Raw genomic sequence first — 21,698 nt, 5'->3', positions numbered from 1 at the left:
GATCTATGGACGTGGACCCCAAGATCCCTCTGTTCCTCCACACTGCTAAGAGTCCTGCCATTAACCTTGTATTCTGCCTTCAAATTCGATCTCGCGAAGTGTATCACTTCACATTTATCTGGGTTGAACTCCATCTGCCACTTCTCAGCCCAGCTCTGCATTCTATCAATATCCTGTTGTAATCTACAGCAACCTTTTACACTATCCACAACACCACCAACCTTTGTATCATCAGCAAACTTACTAACCCACCCTTCCACATCCTTATCCAAGTCTAAAAATCACGAAGAGCAGGGGTCCCAGAGCAGATCCCTGCAGAACACCACTGGTCACCGACCTCCAGGCAGAATATGCTCCATCTATCACCACCCTCTGTCTTCTATGGGTGAGCCAATTCTGAATCCACACAGCCAAGTTTCCCTGGATCCCATGGCTCCTGACTTTGAGTAAGCCTTCCATGAGGAACCTTATCAAATGCCTTACTAAAATCCATGTACACCACATCCACTGCTCTACCTTCAGTAATGTGCTTTGTCACATCCTCAAAGAATTAAATCAGGCTCGTGAGGCATGACCTGCCCCTCACAAAGCCATGCTGACTGTCCCTAATCAGCTTATGCTTCTCCAAATGCCCATAAATCCTGTTTCTAAGAATCTTCTCCAGTAATTTGCCCACCACTGAAGTAAGACTCAGTGGTCTGTACTTCCCAGGGTTATCCCTACTCCCTTTCTTAAACAAAGGAAAAACATTTGCCACCCTCCAATCATCTGACACTACTCCTGTGGCCAGTGAGGATGCAAAGACCATTGCCAAAGGCGCAGCTATCTCTTCCCTCGCTTCCCGTAATAACTGTGGATATATTCTGTTTGGCCCTGGTGACTTACCTATCCTAATGTTTTTCAAAAGTTCCAGCACATCCTCTTTCCTCACGTCAACGTGCCCTACCATATCAGCCTGTTGTACACCATCTTCACAATCGTCAAGGTCTCTCTCAATGGTGAATACTGAAGCAAAGCCTTCATTAAGGGCCTCCCCTACCTCTTCCGACTCCAGGCACATGTTTCCTCTTTTATCCCTGAATGGTCCTACCCTCATTCTAGTCTTCCTCCTATTCTTCACATACGTGTAGAATGACTTGGGGTTTTCCTTGATCCTACTCACCAAGAACTTCTCATGCCCCATTCCAGCTCTCCCAAGTCCATTCTTAAGCTCCATCCTGGCTACCTTGTAACTCTCCAGAGCCCTGTCTGATCATTGCTTTCTAAACCTCAGGTAAGCTTCTTTCTTCCACTTGACAAGATATTTTACATCTCTTGTCAACCACAGTTCCTTCATTCAACCATCCTTACCCTACCTCAATGGGACAAACCTATCCAGAACCCCATGCAAGTACTCCCTAAGCAACCTTCACATTTCCACTGTGCACTTTCCCCAAGAACATCTATTCCCAATTTACGCTCCCAAGTTCCTGCCTAGTAGAATCATAATTCCCCCTCCCCCAGTTAAATACTTTCCCATATCGTCTGCTCCTATCCCTCGACAAAGCTATGGCAAAGGTCAAGGAGTTATGGTCACTAACTCCAAAATGCTGTCCCACCAAGAGATATGAAACCTGATCAGGCCCATTGCCTAGTACCAGGTCTAGGATGGCCTCTTCTCTCGTCAGCCTGTCCACATACTGTGTCAGAAATCCTTCGTGGACACACCTAACAAACTCTGCCCCATCTATCCCCTTTACACCAAGGAGGTGCCAGTCAATATTAGGGAAGTTGAAATCACCCATGACAATAACCCTGTTTTTTTTTGCACCTCTCCAAAATCTGCCTCCCGATCTGTTCCTCAGTGTGTCTGCTGCTACAGGGGGGTCTGTAGAATACTTCCAATAGAGTGATCACTCCCTTCCTGTTTCTGACTTCTACCCATGCTGACTCAGTAGACAATCCCTCCAGGACATCCTCCCTTTCTACAGCTGTGATACTGTCCCTGATCAGCAAAGCCACTCCCCCACCTCTTTTACCTCCGTCCCTGTCCCCTTTGAAATATCTAAACCCCGGAATATCCAGCAGCCATTCCTGCCCTTGCGACCGTCAAGTCTCTGTAATGGCCACCATGTCATAGTTCCACGTACTTACCCATGCTCCAAGTTGATTCTACTTGTTGCTGATACTACTTGCATTAAAGTAGACACACTTCAGCTCATCCAACTGACTGCAATTTTGCCCTTTCAAATGCCTATCCTTCCTCACAGTCTTTCCACACTCTGCATCTACTTGTACACTAAATGCACCAACCTCTGATCTATTACTCTGGTTCCCATCCCCCTGCCAAACTAGTTTAAACTACTTTATTGGAGTTTCTCCTCCATTGCTTTAGAAGACAAATAGAACTTTAAACTTTTTTTAAATAGTTTATTTAAACCAAGCTTAATAGTATGCATTATAATGAAAAGGTTCTCTGTTGATCTGCAAATTAAATAATGGACTTTGAAAATAGTTATGTTATTATTGTAATATTAATTCTACCAAGATGATGGATGGAGAACACCACATTACTTGAAGAGAGAGCTGTTGACAAAATTGAGAATCTCTTGCTGAGCAGTTTAGAAATACAAAGGTATGCTCATTGGGAAGGATTTTGTTCCTGAATTCTCAGGGGAAAAAATATTTTGTTAAAGAAGGTTTTCAGAACATTTAAAGAACTTTCAATGTATGATATAACAGGAGTTATTCATATAAAGGGAATGTGTTGATGCATCAACCCACATATCAGAACTTTACATTGTCCAGATGTTTTCCATGCGAGATCAGTAATGCATTATCAACGTTTTTTTTACAGTCACTAAAGAAGTTAAACCATGCAAATATTATCAAGCTCAAAGAAGTTATAAGGGAAAATGACCATCTTTACTTTATTTTTGAATACATGAAAGAAAACCTGTATCAACTTATGAAAGATAGGTATGTCTTTTATTCAGCATCTTTTTAAACTACTTTTGGGGAGTTGAGGACATCTTAGTTTATAATGCAGAGCGTTATACCTTGCAACGAGTAATGTTATTAAACTGCAGTCGTGGATGCTTTGCTGTTTCCCAACCAAAAGGATAAATGATTTAACAAATAGACCCTGAGAAAACTTTGTGTAAAGAAAACATGTAACCAACTGTTGTGAATAATATGAATTGGAATTGGTTTATTATTGTCACATGCACTGAGGTACAGTGAAAAACTTGCCTTGCATTCTGTTCATACAGAATAATTCATTACACAGTGCATCGAGGTAGTACAAGATAAAACAATAACAGAATGCAGTATAAAGTGTTACAGAGTGCAGTGCAGGTAGACAATAAGATGCAAGGTCATAACGAGGCAGATTGTGAAGTCAAGAGTCCACCTTATCGTACTAGGGAACCATTCAGTAGTCTTATAACAGCGGGATAGAAGCCGTCCTTGAGCCTCATAGTACATGTTTTCAGGCTTTTGTATCTTCTGCCCTATGGGAGAGGGGAGAAGAGAAAATGTCCAGGGTGGGTGGGGTCTTTGATTATGCTGGCTGCTTTACTGAGGCAGCGAGAATTGTAGACAGTCCATGGAGGGGAGGCTGGTTTCCGTGATGTGCTGAGCTGTGTCCACAACTCTCTGCAGTTTCTTGCAGTCACAGGCAGAGCAGTTGCCGTACCAAGCCGTGATGCATCTGGATAGGATGCTTTCTATGGTGCATTGATAAAAATTGGTGAGGGTCAACGGGTACATGCCAAATTTCTTTAGCCTCCTGAGGAAGTAGAGGCGCTGGTGAGCTTTCTCGGCTGTGGTGTCTATGTGGTTGGACTAGGACAGCTTATTGGTGATGTTCACTCATAGGAACTTGAAGCTCTCACCCTCAGCATGGTTGATGTAGACAAGAGCATGTGCACTGCCCCCCCCTTCCTGAAGTCAATGACCAGCTCTTTTGTTTTGTTGACATTGAGAGAAAGGTTATTGTCATTGATGCCATGTCACTAGGCTCTCTATCTCCTTTCTGTACTTCGACTCGTCGTTATTTGAGATCTGGCCCATTATGGTGGTATCATCTGCAAACTTGTAGATGGAGTTAGAGCAGAATCTGGCCATGCAGTCATGAGTATATAGGGAGTAGAGTAGGGGGCTGAGGACAGAGCCCTGTGGGGCACCAGTGTCGAGAATAATCATGGCAGAGGTTGTAAACCAGTGATGTTGGTTTAAAAATGATCTAGAATCTTGCAAAATTAATTTGGACTCAGTTTGCTTTGTATCCACCTTCCTCTCAAGCTATGTATTCCAAATCCTAATCACTTATTGCATAAAAAGCTTTTTCTTCATGTTGACTTGGTTAATTTGCCTACCATCTTAAATCTGTTCTCTCCAGTGTATAATGCGGAGTTACTGATCCTTCAGCCACTGTAAACAATTCCTTAATCTTCATAATTTTTATGTAGTTCATAATTTTTATTAGATGTGTCTTTTCACTTTCTCAACTTTAAAGAATGAAAGCCAGCGTCTCTGGTCCATCAGAATAACCATACTCTGAATTCCCTTGTACCACTGCAGTAAATCCCTTTACTCTCACCAAATCTTTCACATCCTGTCTAGATTGGTGCTCTTGATTGTATTGTTCACAACAATTGGTTACACATGTTTCTTTACTCCATTTTGGGTCAAGCTCATGCTTTACTTGGGTCTATCTTAATAAGCTAGCTTTTGCTTGAAGTTAATGACATGCTTGATCGATTAGCCTGTCCTCTTGAAGTCTATTACTAGCTTCCTCCCCATTTTACGGCCATCCACGTTTTGCAATTGTGCCCACTGCTCCAAGTCAAAGTCATTGCTACGTATCAAAAGTAGCAGTGGTCATAATACCCAGCCTTGGGGAAATTCATAACAGTTCTGCTTTCTATCCCTCTGCCAATTTTGTTTGTGCTTTTGTTCCTTGGGTTCTAATTTATCAGCAAACCTAATATGTGGTATTTTGTCAAACATCGTTTTAAAGTCCATTAACATAATATCAACTGCACTGCCTTCAACCATCCTCTGTTACCTTGTTATACATAATTAATCGTTTTAATAAATTTTGATTTGCTCTGGGGAAATTCCAGCCTGGCTCTCCTTTTTCGGTCCATGTTTGTCCGACTGGCTGTTCATTTTCTCCCAATCTTTTTTTTCCCAAAAGCTTTCTCACCTTTGTTATACTGATTTCTCTTTTTTAAACACTTGCATTCTTCGAGTTCTTTGGAAACACATCAGTATATATGAATTAGAAAGTTATGATGACCACTTTCCTAATTTCTACACTTAGCAAGACAAAAGAGATCCCATCCTGATGGGGTGGCTTATCCACTTCATGTATTCTCAGTTTTCTAGTATCTCCTTTGTATCTATATGATCTAATCTGGTATCCCAACAACTTCCTTGTTTACTTTAGCTTTGCAGTGGTGTTCAGTCAGGAACTTCATGACCAAAGTCCTCTCCCATGTAGCTTGTTAACCCTGCTTCCTAATCCAGGAATAAGGTGCACATTATCAGCCCTTAAGAAATTGATACATTGTATTAATTTTCAGAAAATTATTAGTACTTTGTAAATCAGCCTTCTGTGATTTTTAACCCGCTCCTGTAGACAGGTTGGGTCCAGTTTTCTGGCAAATCGGAAACTGAGGCTGTAACGAGAGCACTGAACTATAAGAGGGGAAAATTCAAATGAGGAGAATTTCAAGGCCATGAAACAAAATGGTAGTTTGGGTAATGGTAGACTGCACAGCCAGAGGAAACCAGAGACAAAGAATTTTATGATAATGAATCATAGAAAAATGGTAAAAAGTTAAAACTAAAACCATTGTACCTGAATTCATAAAGTATTCATAACAAAGTAAATGCACTAACAACGCAAATAGAGACGAATAGATTTGGCCTAATAGCCCTTATAGAAATGTGGTGCATGGAAACCAAGGTTGAGAAATAAATATTCCAGGGTACAACATTTGAAGACGGCAGAAAAGTAGGAATAGGGCACAGACATAATGTTAATTAGGAATGTCACGAACCAGCAACAAAAGAAACACACTGAGCATGATTCAGTGTTAATAACTATTTTATTAATTACTACTTATGATAATACATAAAATAAAAGTAAAAATGTTAGTATGTTAGAATTCAAAAATGTTAAACCTCGAACGTTAACCCCAAAACTAAACTCGTCGTGTGTGTGTGTGTGTGTGACAGTCCCAAACTCCAAGTTCCGGAATGGTTCTTAAAGTTCAGTTCCGCAAGCCATAAGGTGAAACATGAGCAAGGGCTTCTTCAACAACCACCGTTGTCTGAAGATAAGACGTAGATGTAGAGAAACATAGAGAGAGTAAATATGAAATCCAAATGTTCCACGATGGAACCCAAGCGACACTTCAGTGTTTACTCGGTAGTGACTTCCTCACCCCGAAAAGCATCCGAATCGTGGTCGTCCACACACACAAATACCTGTTTCCTTCTACAGGTCAGCAACAAAGTGAACTCCACCGGATTACTTTCAACTTCCATACATGGATTTCAGTGGCAGACACAGTTATTGTTTCTCATCCATCGACAGAGAAAACTAGCAGGCTGGTGTCTCTCTCCCTTCTTTCTCTCTTCTTCTTCTCCTTCTCCTTCTCCTTCTCCTTCTCCTTCTCCTTCTCCTTCTCCTTCTCCTCCTTCTCCTTCTTCTCCTTCTCCTTCTCCTTCTCCTTCTCCTTCTCCTTCTCCTTCTCCTTCTCCTTCTCCTTCTCCTTCTCCTTCTCCTTCTCCTTCTCCTTCTCCTTCTCCTTCTCCTTCTCCTTCTCCTTCTCCTTCTTCTTCTCCTTCTGACTTCTTCAACAACGTCATTACGTCCTTTATCTTCTATTGACGTAAGCACGCCCCACACACACACACTCTATCTTAAAGGGACTTTCACTGAGTCCGTAACAGGAAGTAGATTATCCTGGCCTGGAATAAGTAGAAGTAAAATCTGAATGGGTAGAAATAAGAAGCAACTCTGGAGAAAAGCAACAGAAGCAAGTGGTTTGTAGATCCCCTAACAACAGCAGCATAATTGAAGAGAGAATTAATCTAGAAATAGAGCTAACACCAAAGGCAATTTAATAATCATGGGGGAAGTTTAACCTTGCTATGGACTGAGCAAATCAAATTGGCAAAAGTGGTTTGTTAGATGGAATGCATTCAGACCTGTCTACTGGAAAAATATGTTATAGAATCAACTAGGTGTAGCGGTTGCTACCGCAGAATAAAACAAGACTCTACTCGGAGGATTGCCAAACAGAACTGGTTTATTTTCCCACCTTGCGCGGGCCCTTTAAGGGAGAATGTTCCCGCCCAAAACAACCGGCAATGACGTAAGTCCTACGTCATCAGGACTTCCCACGCGCGGGTTCTCCCCGTCGCTCGGAAAGACGAGGCCCGCCGCCATCTTGGGCCTCGTCGCTCCGACACCGCGCGACCCGACTGCCGAGCCGGTTCGCCCGACTAGACGGTAAGTCGCCACACAACTCCCCCCAGAACCGGCGATACAGTCCCCAAGGTCCGTGGGCTGTGCCAGCTGCCGCTTAGGGGGCAGGCCTCTGCGTTGCGGCGTGGCAACCTCGACAGGCTGTTGCAGATCCAAATGGGCCGGTTTGAGGCGGTCCGCCGTGAAAACCTGTTCCCTGCCTCCAATGTCCAAAATAAAAGTGGATCCGTTATTCCGTATGACTCGGAACGGTCCCTCATATGGTCATTGCAATGGCGCCTGAGGTGTGCCCCTGCGAACGAAAACAAACACAGTCCCGTAGTTCCTTGGGCTGGCAGGATGGGGCTTGACCATGCCGTGAGGTGGGGATCGGGGCCAAGTCGCCAAGCTTCTCGCGCAGTCTTTGTAGGACTGCTGGGGGTTGTTCCCCTTGGTCCCGAAGGGCAGGTATGAAATCCCCGGGGACAACTAGTGGCGCCCCGTATACAAGCTCAGCTGACGAAGTGCGAAGGTCTTCTTTGGGGGCAGTGCGTATGCCGAGCAGGACCCAAGGCAGCTCGTCAACCCAGTTAGGACCCTTCAGGCGGGCCATCAAGGCCGATTTCAGATGGCGGTGAAAACGTTCCACCAACCCGTTTGATTGAGGATGGTAAGCCGTGGTGGTATGCAGCTGCGTCCCTAGCAGGTTCGCTAATGCAGCCCAGAGACTGGAAGTTAATTGGGTGCCTCTGTCTGAAGTGATGTGGGCCGGAACGCCAAAACGTGAGACCCAAGTTGTGTGCAGCGCCCGGGCGCAGGAATCAGTTGTGATGTCAGTCAGGGGGGTTTTCGTGAATCGGTCCACGATGGTAAGGAGGTACCGGGTTCCTCTTGAAACCGACAGAGGGCCCACGAGGTCGACGTGTATGTGGTCGAACCTCCTATGGGTAGGCGCGAACTGCTGTGGTGGGACCTTGGTGTGTCGCTGGATTTTTGATGTCTGGCAGTGCGGACAAGTCCTGGCCCACTCACTGACCTGTTTGCGCAGGCCATGCCAGACAAACTTGCTGGCGACCAGTCGGACAGTAGATCTGATGGACCGGTGCGCCAACCCATGTACCGAGTCTAAAACGCGTCTCCGCCAGGCTGCAGGGACTATAGGGCGGGGCTGACCAGTCGCAACGTCGCAAAGTATGGTCCGCTGACCTGGACCAACCAAGAAATCTCGGAGCTGCAGACCCAAGACTGCGGTTCTGTAGCTGGGCAGTTTGTCGTCGGCTTGCTGTGCGTCAGCTAGGGCCGTGTAGTCGACACCCAAGGATAGGTTGTGGATGATTGGTCTGGAAAGTGCATCAGCAACGACATTATCCTTTCCAGAGACATGTTGGATGTCAGTTGTGAACTCGGAAATGTAGGATAAATGTCTCTGCTGACGAGCTGACCAGGGATCGGAGACTTTGGAGAAGGCAAAGGACAGAGGCTTATGATTGGTGAAAGTGGTGAAAGGCCTGCCTTCTAGAAAGTATCGGAAATGCCGGACCGCCAGATACAGCGCTAGAAGTTCCCGATCAAAAGCACTGTACTTCAGTTCGGGCAGTCTAAGGTGCTTGCTGAAAAATGCCAAGGGTTGCCAGCGGCCTTCGAGTAGCTGTTCCAGTACCCCACCCACCGCGGTGTTGGACGCGTCTACCGTGAGGGCAGTCGGGACGTCAGTCCTGGGGTGTACCAGCATCGTGGCGTCTGCCAGGGCGTCTTTGGCCTTAACGAAAGCAGCCGCAGCCTCATCAGTCCAGGTGATGTCCTTGCCCTTACCAGCCAGCAGCGAGAACAGAGGGCGCATGATACGGGCTGCTGCAGGGATGAAACGATGGTAAAAGTTGACCATCCCAAGGAATTCCTGTAGGCCTTTGACTGTGTCGGGGCGGGCAAAATGGCGGATAGCGTCCACCTTGGCGGGTAGGGGTGTTGCCCCGTCGCTGGTGATGTTGTGGCCGAGGAAATCGATAGAGTCAAGTCCGAATTGGCACTTGGACGGGTTGATCGTGAGGCCGAAATCGCGGAGGCGGGAATACAGCTGGCGGAGGTGGGAAAGGTGTTCCTGGCAGTTACGGCTGGCGATCAGTATGTCGTCCAAGTAAATGAACACGAAGTCCAGGTCTCGGCCTACCGCGTCCATCAGCCGCTGGAAGGTCTGCGCGGCGTTCTTAAGGCCGAACGGCATCCGAAGGAATTCGAACAGGCCGAATGGGGTGATAATCGCAGTTTTGGGGACGTCGTCCAGATGGACCGGGATTTGGTGGTATCCCCTAACGAGGTCCACTTTGGAAAAGATGTGGGCCCCGTGTAAGTTCGCTGCGAAGTCCTGGATGTGAGGGATGGGATAGCGGTCCGGGGTGGTGGCGTCATTCAGCCTGCGGTAGTCGCCGCAGGGCCTCCACCCTCCGGTGGCTTTGGGGACCATGTGCAGGGGGGAGGCCCAGGGGCTGTCTGACCTGCGAACAATCCCCAGCTCCTCCATGTGACGGAACTCTTCCTTTGCCAGGCGGAGCTTGTCTGGAGGTAATCGTCGTGCTCGGGCATGAAGGGGTGGCCCTGTGGTAATGATGTGGTGTCGTACCCCGTGTGTGGGCCTAGAATTTGTAAACGAAGGTGCCAAAATCGATGGGAATCCGGCTAGGAGCTTGGCAAAATCGTCGCCAGAAAGGGAAATGGAGTCCAGGCGCGGGGCTGGTGGGCTGATTTCTCCCAGGGGATAGGTCCAGAGAGTGCTAGAGTGGACTAACCGCTTCCTTCGCAGGTCGACTAACAGGTTGTGGGCCCGAAGGAAATCGGCTCCTAGGAGTGGTCGGGCGACGGTGGCAAGGGTAAAGGTCCAGGTAAAACGGCTGCCGCCAAATTGTAATTGAAGCGTACGGGTGCCGAAAGACCGTATCGTTGTACCGTTGGCGGCATTGAGTAGAGGACCTGGTGGCCTGTCACGAGTGTCGCGGCCTGTCGGGGGCAAAATACTGACCTCCCTCCAGTATCAACGAGGAAACACCGTCCAGATTTCTTGTCCTGAACGAAGAGGAGGCTCTGTCGGCGGCCAGCCGCCGTAGCCATCAGCGGCGGCTGGCCCTAGCGTTTCCCTGAAACTTGCAGGGTGGGCAGCATCGACGGGCCTCCGCACCCCACCTCTGATGGTAGAAGCACAGCTGGTCACCCGTGTCGTCGTCTGCGTTCCTGGGGCGTGGTTGCTCGGTTGCTGGGGCCGGGCGAGGCGGGCGTTGGGCTCGCGGCCTGGTGATTTGACTGACGGACGAACCGCTCTCGCGTTTGGCCCTCCACAGAACATCTGCCCGGGCGGCCACCTCACGGGGGTTGCTGAAGTCGGCGTCAGCTAACAACAAGTGGATGTCATCGGGGAGCTGTTCGAGGAAGGCTTGTTCGAACATAAGGCATGGCTTGTGTCCCTCGGCCAATGCCAGCATCTCATTCATTAGGGCGGATGGGGATCTGTCCCCCAGGCCATCCAGATGAAGCAGGCGGGCGGCGCGCTCACGACGGGAGAGGCCGAAGGTCCGAATCAAAAGGTCTTTGAAAGCCGGGTACTTATCTTCCTCCGGAGGCGACTGGATGAAGTCTCCAACCTGGGCGGCTGTCTCCTGGTCCAGAGAGCTAACCACATGGTAGTACTTCGTGGAGTCGGAGGTGATCTGCCGAAGGTGGAATTGCGCTTCGGCCTGTGTAAACCAGACGCTGGGCTGAAGTGTCCAAAAGGTGGGCAGCTTGAGGGCCACTGCGTTGGCTGCTGCGCTGTCGTTCATTTCGCGGGTCCAAAAGCCGTTTGGACCGTCGGGGTCACCAATGTAGCGGTTGCTACCGCGGAATAAAACAAGACTACTCGGAGGATTGCCAAACAGAACTGGTTTATTTTCCCGCCTTGCGCGGGCCCTTTAAGGGAGAATGTTCCCGCCCAAAACAACCGGCAATGACGTAAGTCCTACGTCATCAGGACTTTACCACGCGCGGGTTCTCCCCGTCGCTCGGAAAGACGAGGCCAGCCGCCATCTTGGGCCTCGTCGCTCCGACGCCGCGCGTCCCGACTGCCAAGCCGGTTCGCCCGACTAGACGGTGAGTTGCCACATAGGGAACATTTATTTAGATGTTATCTTCTGTAATGAAACATTATTTAATTCATAATGTTATAAATGCATGAGAACTTAAGAAATGGAAGCATAAGATTCAGCCTCTTGTCCCTGTTGGCCATTGGATAAGATCATGACTGATCTTTTATATCAGTGCCACTTTCCTGCAGTAACACTATATCTCTTGACTCCTTTTAATACCTAAAATTCTATTGACCTTTCTTGAATATACTCTCAACCCTCTTGGGTGGAGAATTCCAAAGATTTGCTGCCCCTGGGATGAAGAAATGTTTTTATCTTGAATGGCCAACCTTTTATTTTGAGACTGTGATCCCTGGTTCTAGACTCAGCAGCCAGAGAAAACATCGACTCTGCATCCACCCTGCTGAGAAGTACTTTGTATAGTTCAGTGAGATAACCTATCCACTTTAAATAATTACTCTCTCTCCCACACTGGCTGTGCGTTGATATAACTCTTACCTGTATTCCTTCAAGTCTTAGGGTCTTGACTTGAAAGAGTATGGCAGTCATACAGTTATTTTTGAGACACTGTAGGTGCTGGAATCTGGAATAACAAACAATCCGCTGGAGGAACTCAGCGGGTCGAGCAGCATCTGTGGGAGGAAAGGAATTGATGTTTCGTACCTGGCACAACCTGCCTGTCATCTTGCATCCCTCCTCAGTCTACCAATCACCTTGGACTCTTGTCTCACCACTCCCCTTCCCCTCTTTATACTGGGCATCTCACCTCTCCACTCTCGGTCCTGATTCAGAGTTTTGACCTGAAACTTCAATAATTTCTTTCCTCCTACAGATGCTGCTCAACCCACTGAGTTTCTCCAGCAGATTCATTGTTGGTTTAGTTATTCACTCATCAGATCTAGCTGGTCCATGCACGGCAATAATGTGCCCTGCTTACAGATTCCCAAACTATTCACTATTCCAGAATCAAACTAGAATGCAGAAGTGACTCTGCGGTCTTTTTTTTCTCCTTCAACCTCCCATCCAATAAAAACTGTAAGGAACTCGTAAACTGTTTTTCCAATAAAGTTAAAACCATGCCCTTGGCTGCCTCTACTGTTTTATTTCTTTCCTCGAGAAACTGAAACCACCTCTTTTCACTTGCTTAACTCCACCCTGCCTTAAATTGTTACCACTCTAGCCCTTGTCCTTTGATATTTCACGAATTGTTGATTTTGGTTCGCCCCGTGACAGCCTTCCTTGTACTCTATAAACTTGAGGTTGAAAAAATCTTTGCTGCGTTTATTCTGACACCTCGCATCAGGTTCTATTTACTCATTATCCTTGAGTCTTCTTTCTTATTTCCATTTAGGAAATGACTGAATATAAAATTATGATCCCAGATTTTGGCCCTCCCCATTTTATTTTTAAATCTCCATCCCTAGAACACTCTGATATATCTTCTCCTTAAGTTATGGCTTCTTGATCATTGTTAAGTTTAATCGATTCAACATTGTGTGTTTGAATGTCTTGGTTTTAAGTTCTAGAATTCCTTCCTACTTTAGTCTCCTTTCCTCTCCTTGCCATTTATCTCTCTATGGTAGCTTTTGATCATTGTCCTATTTTCTATTTATGTGGCTGAGTAACAATCTTTATCAGATAACACTCCTATGAAGCATTTCAGAATGTTTTGTCACATTAAAGGTCCTAGATAAGTCAATATTATAGTCTAAACAACGCTACATTTTTTGTATTTTCTTCTCACTGCAAACTAAGCAAAGGTTAAATTACTTATTCAAATATTACAAGAACTGCTGAGATGTTAAACACAAAGTACCTAAATATTAAATCACTAGATAATGACTGAATATTTAGGATCCATGGGTTCTGTGCTCCATTCTTTTTGTTAGGCATCAAAAATCACTTCCTTTTGCTGCAGTAGATTCTTAGTGTCACTGAATTCTCAGCTTCCATTCTAATTACAACTCACCCATTCTCTGTTCAAACTCTGTGCAAAGTATGGCTCCCGTTTGGATTATATATAAACAATAATTGCACTGTTTTGTTTTATTCAGATGACGTTACAAATATTAACTCTACAGGTCCAACCCACATTACAACAGGGCTCTGTTCCTGAGAATAGTTCTCAAGTCGGAAGTGCGGCCGCGAACAAAGTTCCCACACAGCCCTGCAGCAGCCGGCAAATCCATACCGCCAGTCTCCCAGACAAATGTTTACGTATACGGACTGTACATAAGTTGGGTGCTTGCAAGTTGGGGAGAACCTGCATTGCCATGAAAACTATTTCACTCAATTACAGATACTTGTACCTTATTGTCTCTCCACAGAAACAAGTTATTTCCTGAATCAATCATTAGGAATATAATGTATCAAATAATACAAGGATTGGCGTTTATCCACAAGCACGGTAGGTTTCTTCTGAGGCCTGGTGTAATCCATCTCACCTGCAACAAGAACTGAAAAATCAATGGCAATAGCTGGCAATAGAAAAACATAAATCTCTCCGCTACTCCATTTCCAGTTCAAAAAAAATTGAATCATGTTTGCAACAATTTGTATGCTGTTTGTTAGAAACTGAGCTAAAGCATCCAAACTTCCATTCATCTACTTCATCCTCCATTTATACTCAATGGTTGGACTGCATCTTCAGCCTTTCGGACTATTGATCAGAAAGATTCATATAAATTTCCATGAACAGTGGCTTGTTCAGCACTGGGCAGTCCTTTCTGATTTTAATTATAATACTCTATCCATCGTAGCTGCTGAGTGTTTCTGGGATATAAAACTCTGAAAACAAGAAGCTCCATTTAAAATATACTTTTATACAGACCATTGTTATATTATCTTCCTGTGTTTTATTTTGCTGTTAACTTACTACTTAGAATATGTCATTAACTTATAATTGCTACAATAGATAAAAAGAAGGAAATTAAGTAACATATTTTGACTCAGTTTTTTGGGCATGAAAGTTTGTCATATTATCCACTGCATGTTTTCTAAATTCCTGTTCAGAGGATAAATAGTATTTTAAAAGTATTTCTCTTTTTTGCTGACCATATAACTCTTCTGAAAATGAATTAAGGAACAATAGCCTGGAAATTGAATCACAACCTTTTTTCTGCATAATGCTATTGAAAATTTTTTTCTGAACTAAAATGGGATAATGACCACAAATCATCATTCTGGAAATTCTCCTGGGAGTTGGTCCCCTTGCACCTTCAATGCAAGTTTCCACATCAGTTACATGGGGTGATGTCATACCCTGTGTAATGCTTCTTTGGGAGTATTATGGGAATGGAGTAAGATGTCTTAGATGGACCTTTGGTCCATCCCTAGACAACCAATTCTTCCTAATGCAACACTATACCGGGATTCCTGTCAAGTAAGTTGTTTGCTTACTTTCGATTGTTCTGGTCTGCCCCTTATTGACCTTGCATCTTATTGCACTGCACTTTCTCTGTAGCTGTGACACTTTGTACTGTTATTGTTTTTACCTATACTACATCAATGCACTCAGTACTAACTCAATGTAACTGCACTGTATAATGAATTGACCTGTACAATCAGTATGCAAGACAAGTTTTTCACTGTACCTCAGTATAAGTGACAATAATATACCAATACCTATCACTGCACTACACAGAACCCCCAGTGCAATATTCTTCTAGCTTGCCTATTTGAATGCACTAGAACTTCCAATGATTTTCCAGTTAAGATTTTCTGCAATAATGCCATAAGACTCTGAAATTTATGAATTTTAAACAACTTAAACCATAACATGGCTCAGGAACATGCTCAATGCTGCCAATGACTCATTCAAGATTATGCACCATCTCCACAGTCGCACTCCCCTTGAGCAACCCTGTGGGACAAAATGAGCTTCAGGCCTCAATGTGGCACCTATCCTTTAAAGTAGAACAGGGCATGATCTGCATCTGGAGTTCAGGTGGCAGATCCTGAGGTTCTGGCTCTAAACCACCCAAATGGCCTTTCAACTGTTTGCTGCTGTTGAAGGCCGTGGACCCACTTTTAAATATCTCGGCTAAGAAACATTTAAAAACAAATTGAAAGGATTAAAATAAAGATTTCTTTTAAATGTTTAGTTAAAAACACATTTACGTGATATAAATTAAAATTATTAATATTAAGTAACAGTTTAAAAAAAACTCGACAAACATACCCATACTTACCTTTCAGTTCTGTTCGGCAACCCCATTCAAATGATGGGAGCCACTCTAAGTATTATAATGGTTGGTGTAAAGCCAAGGGGCCAGAAATTAACTGCATCTCCTGGATTAGCACAACAGAGCCAGACACAAACTTCAGTACTGCAACGCACAGGTGCTGAAGTCAGGAATATGCTGACCCACACATTGTTAGGCAGCATTCCTCTATGCAACAGGAAGGTAGTTCAGTACAATCTTGGCTAATGTTAGATAATGGTAAAATTTGTAGATCTTTTATTTACTAATAGTGCTTCACAAAGTGCTGAAGATCAACTATAGTTGCCGTTTTAAGAAATTCTGGATGTCTCTTAGGATTTTTTCATCGTGACATGAAGCCAGAAAACTTGCTCTGCATGGGTCCAGATCTTGTCAAAATAGCAGACTTTGGGTTAGCCAGAGAGTTAAGGTCACGTCCACCCTATACAGACTATGTATCCACACGATGGTAAGTCCAAATTTTTATAAGAAACCAAAACCTTAAATGAAAGGATATAAGATTTCTTCATTAGTCACATGTACATCAAAACACACAGTGAAATACATCTTTTGTGTAGTGTGTTCTGGGGGCAGCCCACAAGTGTCACCACACTTCCGGCGCCAACATAGCATGACCTCCACTTCCTAACCCTTATGTCTTTGGAATGTGGGAAGAAACCAGAACACCTGGAGGAAACCCACACAGTCATGGGGAGAACATACAAACTCCTTACAGACAGCAGCCAGAATTGGACCTGGGTCGCTGGCTCTATAATATATACAATTTTTATTAACCATTTGTATAAAGGACTTGCCTGAATAAGCACATACTCTATTGTTAAAGCAAATCTTCAAGGACTGTAGAAAGTAAAGACTTCCACAAGGAGCTTGCAGTAAACTAGAATTAAACATAGTACTTTTAAGTGAGGTCTAGTCAGTGTCTTGCGTATATAACAAAATAACCTCGAGTGCTTTGTATTCCAGCTAGAGTTGCTAAGAGTCACATATGGTATAGAACTGCCTTTATGTAAAAGAAACTTGCCTGTTTTTTTTTTCTTTAAAATTTTGTGCTGGAATTTCTTAATTTCTCTGATATCTTCTCATTTTACTGCATTTGAAGAAAGAGTCTGTCAAGCTTCTACACGAGTGCAGTGTTGAAATATAATGTTGGCAACCCTAATTCTAGATAAGGTCAGGAAAAGGCCCCTAAATCTGTTTTCTCTAGTTTCACATCACTTAGAAAATATTTTGTACTTTTATCCCTCTCACTTTCTCCCTCTATATCAAAAGCTCTTCGTAATTTTCTTCAACCATTAAGACTACTCACTTTGCCACCTAACTTGACTTTACCATTTTCTTAGTAAAACCTGTCACTAAAAACCACACAAAAATAGAGTGATTGGTCACTCACTCCATGATTATTTGTGAGAATTTTCTATTTGTAAAATCGCTATTGTCTTTGCATAATAGTGATTTACATTTTAACAATTCTAAGACCCTTGCAGACAATCCTGAGAAAAATGATAGCATAAAACATTTTTTTCTTTCAACTTCTTTCCATATTTTCCCAGGTATCGTGCTCCTGAAGTTCTATTGCGATCTTCTGTCTATAGTTCTCCAATAGATATTTGGGCATTAGGCTGTATTATGGCTGAACTGTACACACTGAGGCCACTCTTTCCAGGAACCAGTGAAGTGGATGAAATCTTTAAAATTTGCCAAGTGTTAGGCACACCAAAAAAAGTAAGTAACAATTGTAAATGTGAGAGCAGTGGTCTTTATCAGTACCCATTTGGAAATCTTGGGCAGAAAGAGATTACCTTATCAGGAAAGGTCGGGACTGTACTCATTGGAGTTTAAAAGACATTTGGGAAAGTACATGGATAGGATTTGGGCCAAGTGAGGGCAAATGGGACTGGCTTGGTGGGAACCCTGGTCGGCATAGATGAGTTGGGGTGAAGGGCCTGTTTCCATGCTGTCTTACTCTATAACTCTATTAACAATGAGAGGCAGTCTTACTGATATAGATAAGATATATGCAGGGAGAGTGTTTTCTCTTACGGGAGAGTCTAGTACCAGAGGGCATTAAGACTGAGGTGAGGAAGAATTTTTATTTTCAAAGGGTTATGTGTCTTTGGAATACTTTGCACCAGAAAGCTGTGGAGACTGAATCCTTGAATATTTTCAAAGCTGTTGTGTATAGATTTTTAATGAATAAAAGAATCAAAGGCTATGGGGATAGAGTAGAAAAATGAATGAGGAAAGTTTGATCTGCTTGTTGAATGGTGGAGCAGGCACAAGGGGCTGAATGGACTACTTATTATAGTGAAAGAGTGTCATAGTCATACATTTACTGAAACAGGTAACTTTGGCCTACCATGTCTATCAAACATTTATCTACACTACTCCCATTTTCTAACACTCTGCCTGTAACGTTCCATGCCTTGGCATTTCATATGTTCATCTAAAGCTACTTAAGTACTTTGGGAGTACCTGCCTCCACTGACTCCCTCAGGTAGTTTATTCCATATTTCAACCAACCTCTGGGTGAAATATTCTTGCTCAAATTCCCTCTAAATCTCCTACCCCTTACCTTTAACCCTTGCCCTCCAGTTAGAGACCTCTGCAAAGGGGGAAGTTTCTTATTATCTACCTATGCAAATTTTTCTTTGTAGCTGAAACATCCAGGCGACATCATGGTGAATCTCCTCTGTACCTTCTCCAGTGCTATCATGTACCACCCAGAACTGTACATTTCACTCCAGCTGTTGCTTAATGTGTTGTATAATTGTACAATAACTTGCTTGCTCTCATATTCCATTTCCCTGAACTATTGTGCCTTTATCTTATTGTCTAATCAGTAGCTGTTAGAGCTGGATGTGTCTGTTTTATTTTTTTAAATTACAAGTGTGATGACAAAGACAATGAATAATCTGCTGGAAGAACTCAGTGGGTCAAGCAGCATCTGTGGGAAGAAAGGAATTGTCATCATTTCAGGTTGAAACACAGCATCAGGACCTGCTGAGTTCTTCCAGCAGATAATTTGTTGCTCCAGATTCCAGCATCTGTAGTCTCTTGTGTCTCCGTGATGACAAAGGCTTTGGACAAAGCAAGTGATCACTGTAGCAATATCTGATTAATGAGAATAAATGGTGCAGTTACGAGAGCTATGCTGAACTAGGGCTCAGGTTTCTGTGCTCACTCTGGTCTGGAGGAGGTAGAATGTTTATCCATCGTGTTGGTTCACTTTCTAAAGTGCATTGTTTCACAATCATAAGTAATAACCCAATAGCATGATGAGTGAGAAAAGCAATATGAAGCTGGAATTTAAACAGCATGGATTTTGAGACAATAAAAGGATCTCAACCACAGATGAACAGAGGTAGAAGAGATGTTAAGTAATGTTAGATGTGTGTGAATAGCTATCTAAGTCACAGTCAAGTTTATTGTCAAATGCACAAGTACATGTATGCACAGGTGCAATGAAAAACTTACTTGCAGCAGCATCACAGGCACATCATCATATAAGCAGCACTCACAAGAATAACATAATTTTTACAAGAAAGAACACAATTAGAACAAAAAAAATCAAAATCCACATTTTACTAAAATTCAACTCTGTTAAATATTGCACATTGTTGGAGCCTGTGGTCAGAAGCTTTATGGATGTGCACATGGAGGCATGGATTTCGATAATAACCAAGTCCCCAGTAACCTAATAATGTTCATTGAAATCTTGGATAGTTCCTAAGTAGGACAAATAAGGTCACATCAATGTTGTAGATTATCTGTAAAAATAACAAGTTACTCACCTTTAAGCTCTTTTCCCCCTTACAGAGTGACTGGCCAGAAGGTTATCAGCTTTCAGCTGCCATGAATTTTCGATTTCCACAGTGCGTGCCCATTCATCTGAAGACACTGATACCCAATGCGAGTAATGAAGCAATACAGCTAATTAAAGAAACACTTTATTGGGATCCTAAAAAAAGACCAAATGCTAGTCAGGTAAGTTAAGAGTAGGAATTTTCAGTAACTTTGCACAGTTTGATAAACTGAAGCTACAGTTATGTAGATCTTTCCTATCAGAATCAGTCTGTAACACATACACTTTTCAATTCATTGCTGAACTCATTTACATATGTGCACTGAGGAAAGCATCTAAATAAATTTCCAGTAACACAACCATTAAGTAACTTTTTTTGGGGAGGCAATGTCATTTGCAAACCTCATACAATTATCATAAAAATTTATGACAGAGGAGGCCATTCATTTTTTTAAAGCTGGGACCACCTGACCATCTTCCAGCTCTTTCAAATAAGGTATATCAGCTGCTCATCCAGACACTTTTGTATGTGTTGAACGTTTCTGCCTCCACCACTTTCCCAGACAGTGTTCTAGATTTAGGGTGTTTTTAAAAAAAAAACTTTCTATAACTCCCCTCTAATCCTTCTAACCTTAAATCTTTACCCCCTGGTTATTGACCTCTCAACAAAGGGAAATACTAGAAATACTTCCTATCAAGGCCTCTTATCATTTTATGAACCTTGATTAAACGTTCCACCAGCAGCCTCTGATCAAAGAAAATAATGTCGTCCTAGTCAACCTTTATGCTTATTCTCCAGCCCAGGCAACTTCCTCACAAAGCAGCACAGTGGTGCAACAAGCTCCAGTGATCCAGGTTTGATCCTGACCTCTGGCACTGTCTGTGCACAGTTTGAACTTCTCTCCCTGTGATCACATTGGTTTTCTCTGGATGCTCTGCTTTCCTTCCAAGTCCCAAAGATGTACTGGTAGGTTAAATTGGCTACTGTAAATTGCCCATAGTGTCGGTGATAGCAGGAGAATGGGGTGGAGGAGTTGATAGGCAATGTAAGATATTGGGGAATGGACTTGGTAGGAATGTTCTGAGAACCAGCGTTGACTTGATGGACTGAAAGGCCGCCTCCTCTATTGCTATGAAACACAAAATAAACGAACCCTGTTTATTGCTGTTGTATCCTTCCTGTAGTGATCAGAACTGTGTGCAGTGTTGTAGCTAACTAGTGGTTTATGCAGTTCCATTGTGACTTCCCTGCTCTTGTATTCTATGCTTTGACCACTGATGGAAAGTATCTGTCTCACCACCTTAGCTTATTTTCTACTTTCCCTGCACCTTCAGCATTTTATGGACTTCTAGATTCCTCTGTTCCTCTACACTTCTCAGGAATATCACATATCTCCTAATTTATATTCCCAACATACATTGTCTCGTGCTTCTCCAAATTGAATTCCAATTGCCACACTTATGCCTATTTAACTAGTGTGTTGATGAAAAACTGCAGCTACAACTTTCTTCCCACCAACAGCACACGACCAATGTTGGTGTTGGCTTAAAACATCTTAGTCCTAAATTTAAGTCTAAATCATCGATGTACAAGAATCAGGGGACTTGGCACTGTGGAATTTCACTATAAGCAGCCTAATAGTCACCAAAACATCAAGCGTTACCCTCTGCTTTATGTCACCTGAACCAGTTTTGGTTCCATTGCTTATTTTGGATCCCATCGTTTTTCACTATTCTGATTAGTGGGAATTAGTCATTGCCATAGTCATGTTGTGTAGACATTAACTGTGCTGTCCTCCTCCTTGCCAGCATTTTTGAGAAGATAAGTTAGATGACACCATTCCTTAATCATGCTGGATGTCCATGATCAAGCTGTAGCTTTCTAATTGATCTTTTATGTTGTAAGGTTTTTTTCCAGTAGCTTACCCACCATCAGCATTAGGTTGATTAAGTGTAATCACCCTTTTTTTATGAAAGCGATGGTATTACATAAATGCCAGTTCTGCTGAATCATGCCTGCAGAATTAGAAAGCATTGGTCAATGGAAACATTACTTTCTCCTTTGCTTCTGTAATCAGCCAATATCAAAACTCCACCAG

General features: G+C 43.5%; 1 protein-coding gene across 1 annotated transcript in view; it reads left to right on the top strand.

Moving 5' to 3' along the window:
* The window catches only part of mak (male germ cell-associated kinase), a 60,397-nt gene that overhangs the window by 19,241 nt on the left and 19,458 nt on the right, over positions 1 to 21,698 (top strand). The window contains exons 4-8 of the mRNA XM_052016336.1: positions 2,837 to 2,958; positions 13,902 to 13,981; positions 16,113 to 16,245; positions 17,348 to 17,519; positions 19,614 to 19,781. Of these exons, the coding sequence (XP_051872296.1) occupies positions 2,837 to 2,958; positions 13,902 to 13,981; positions 16,113 to 16,245; positions 17,348 to 17,519; positions 19,614 to 19,781 (675 nt within the window). The remainder of the gene's footprint in view (positions 1 to 2,836; positions 2,959 to 13,901; positions 13,982 to 16,112; positions 16,246 to 17,347; positions 17,520 to 19,613; positions 19,782 to 21,698) is intronic.

Source organism: Pristis pectinata, chromosome 5, assembly GCF_009764475.1.
Source record: "Pristis pectinata isolate sPriPec2 chromosome 5, sPriPec2.1.pri, whole genome shotgun sequence".
Lineage (NCBI taxonomy): Eukaryota > Metazoa > Chordata > Chondrichthyes > Rhinopristiformes > Pristidae > Pristis > Pristis pectinata.
This window is presented reverse-complemented; position numbering and strand designations above follow the sequence as displayed.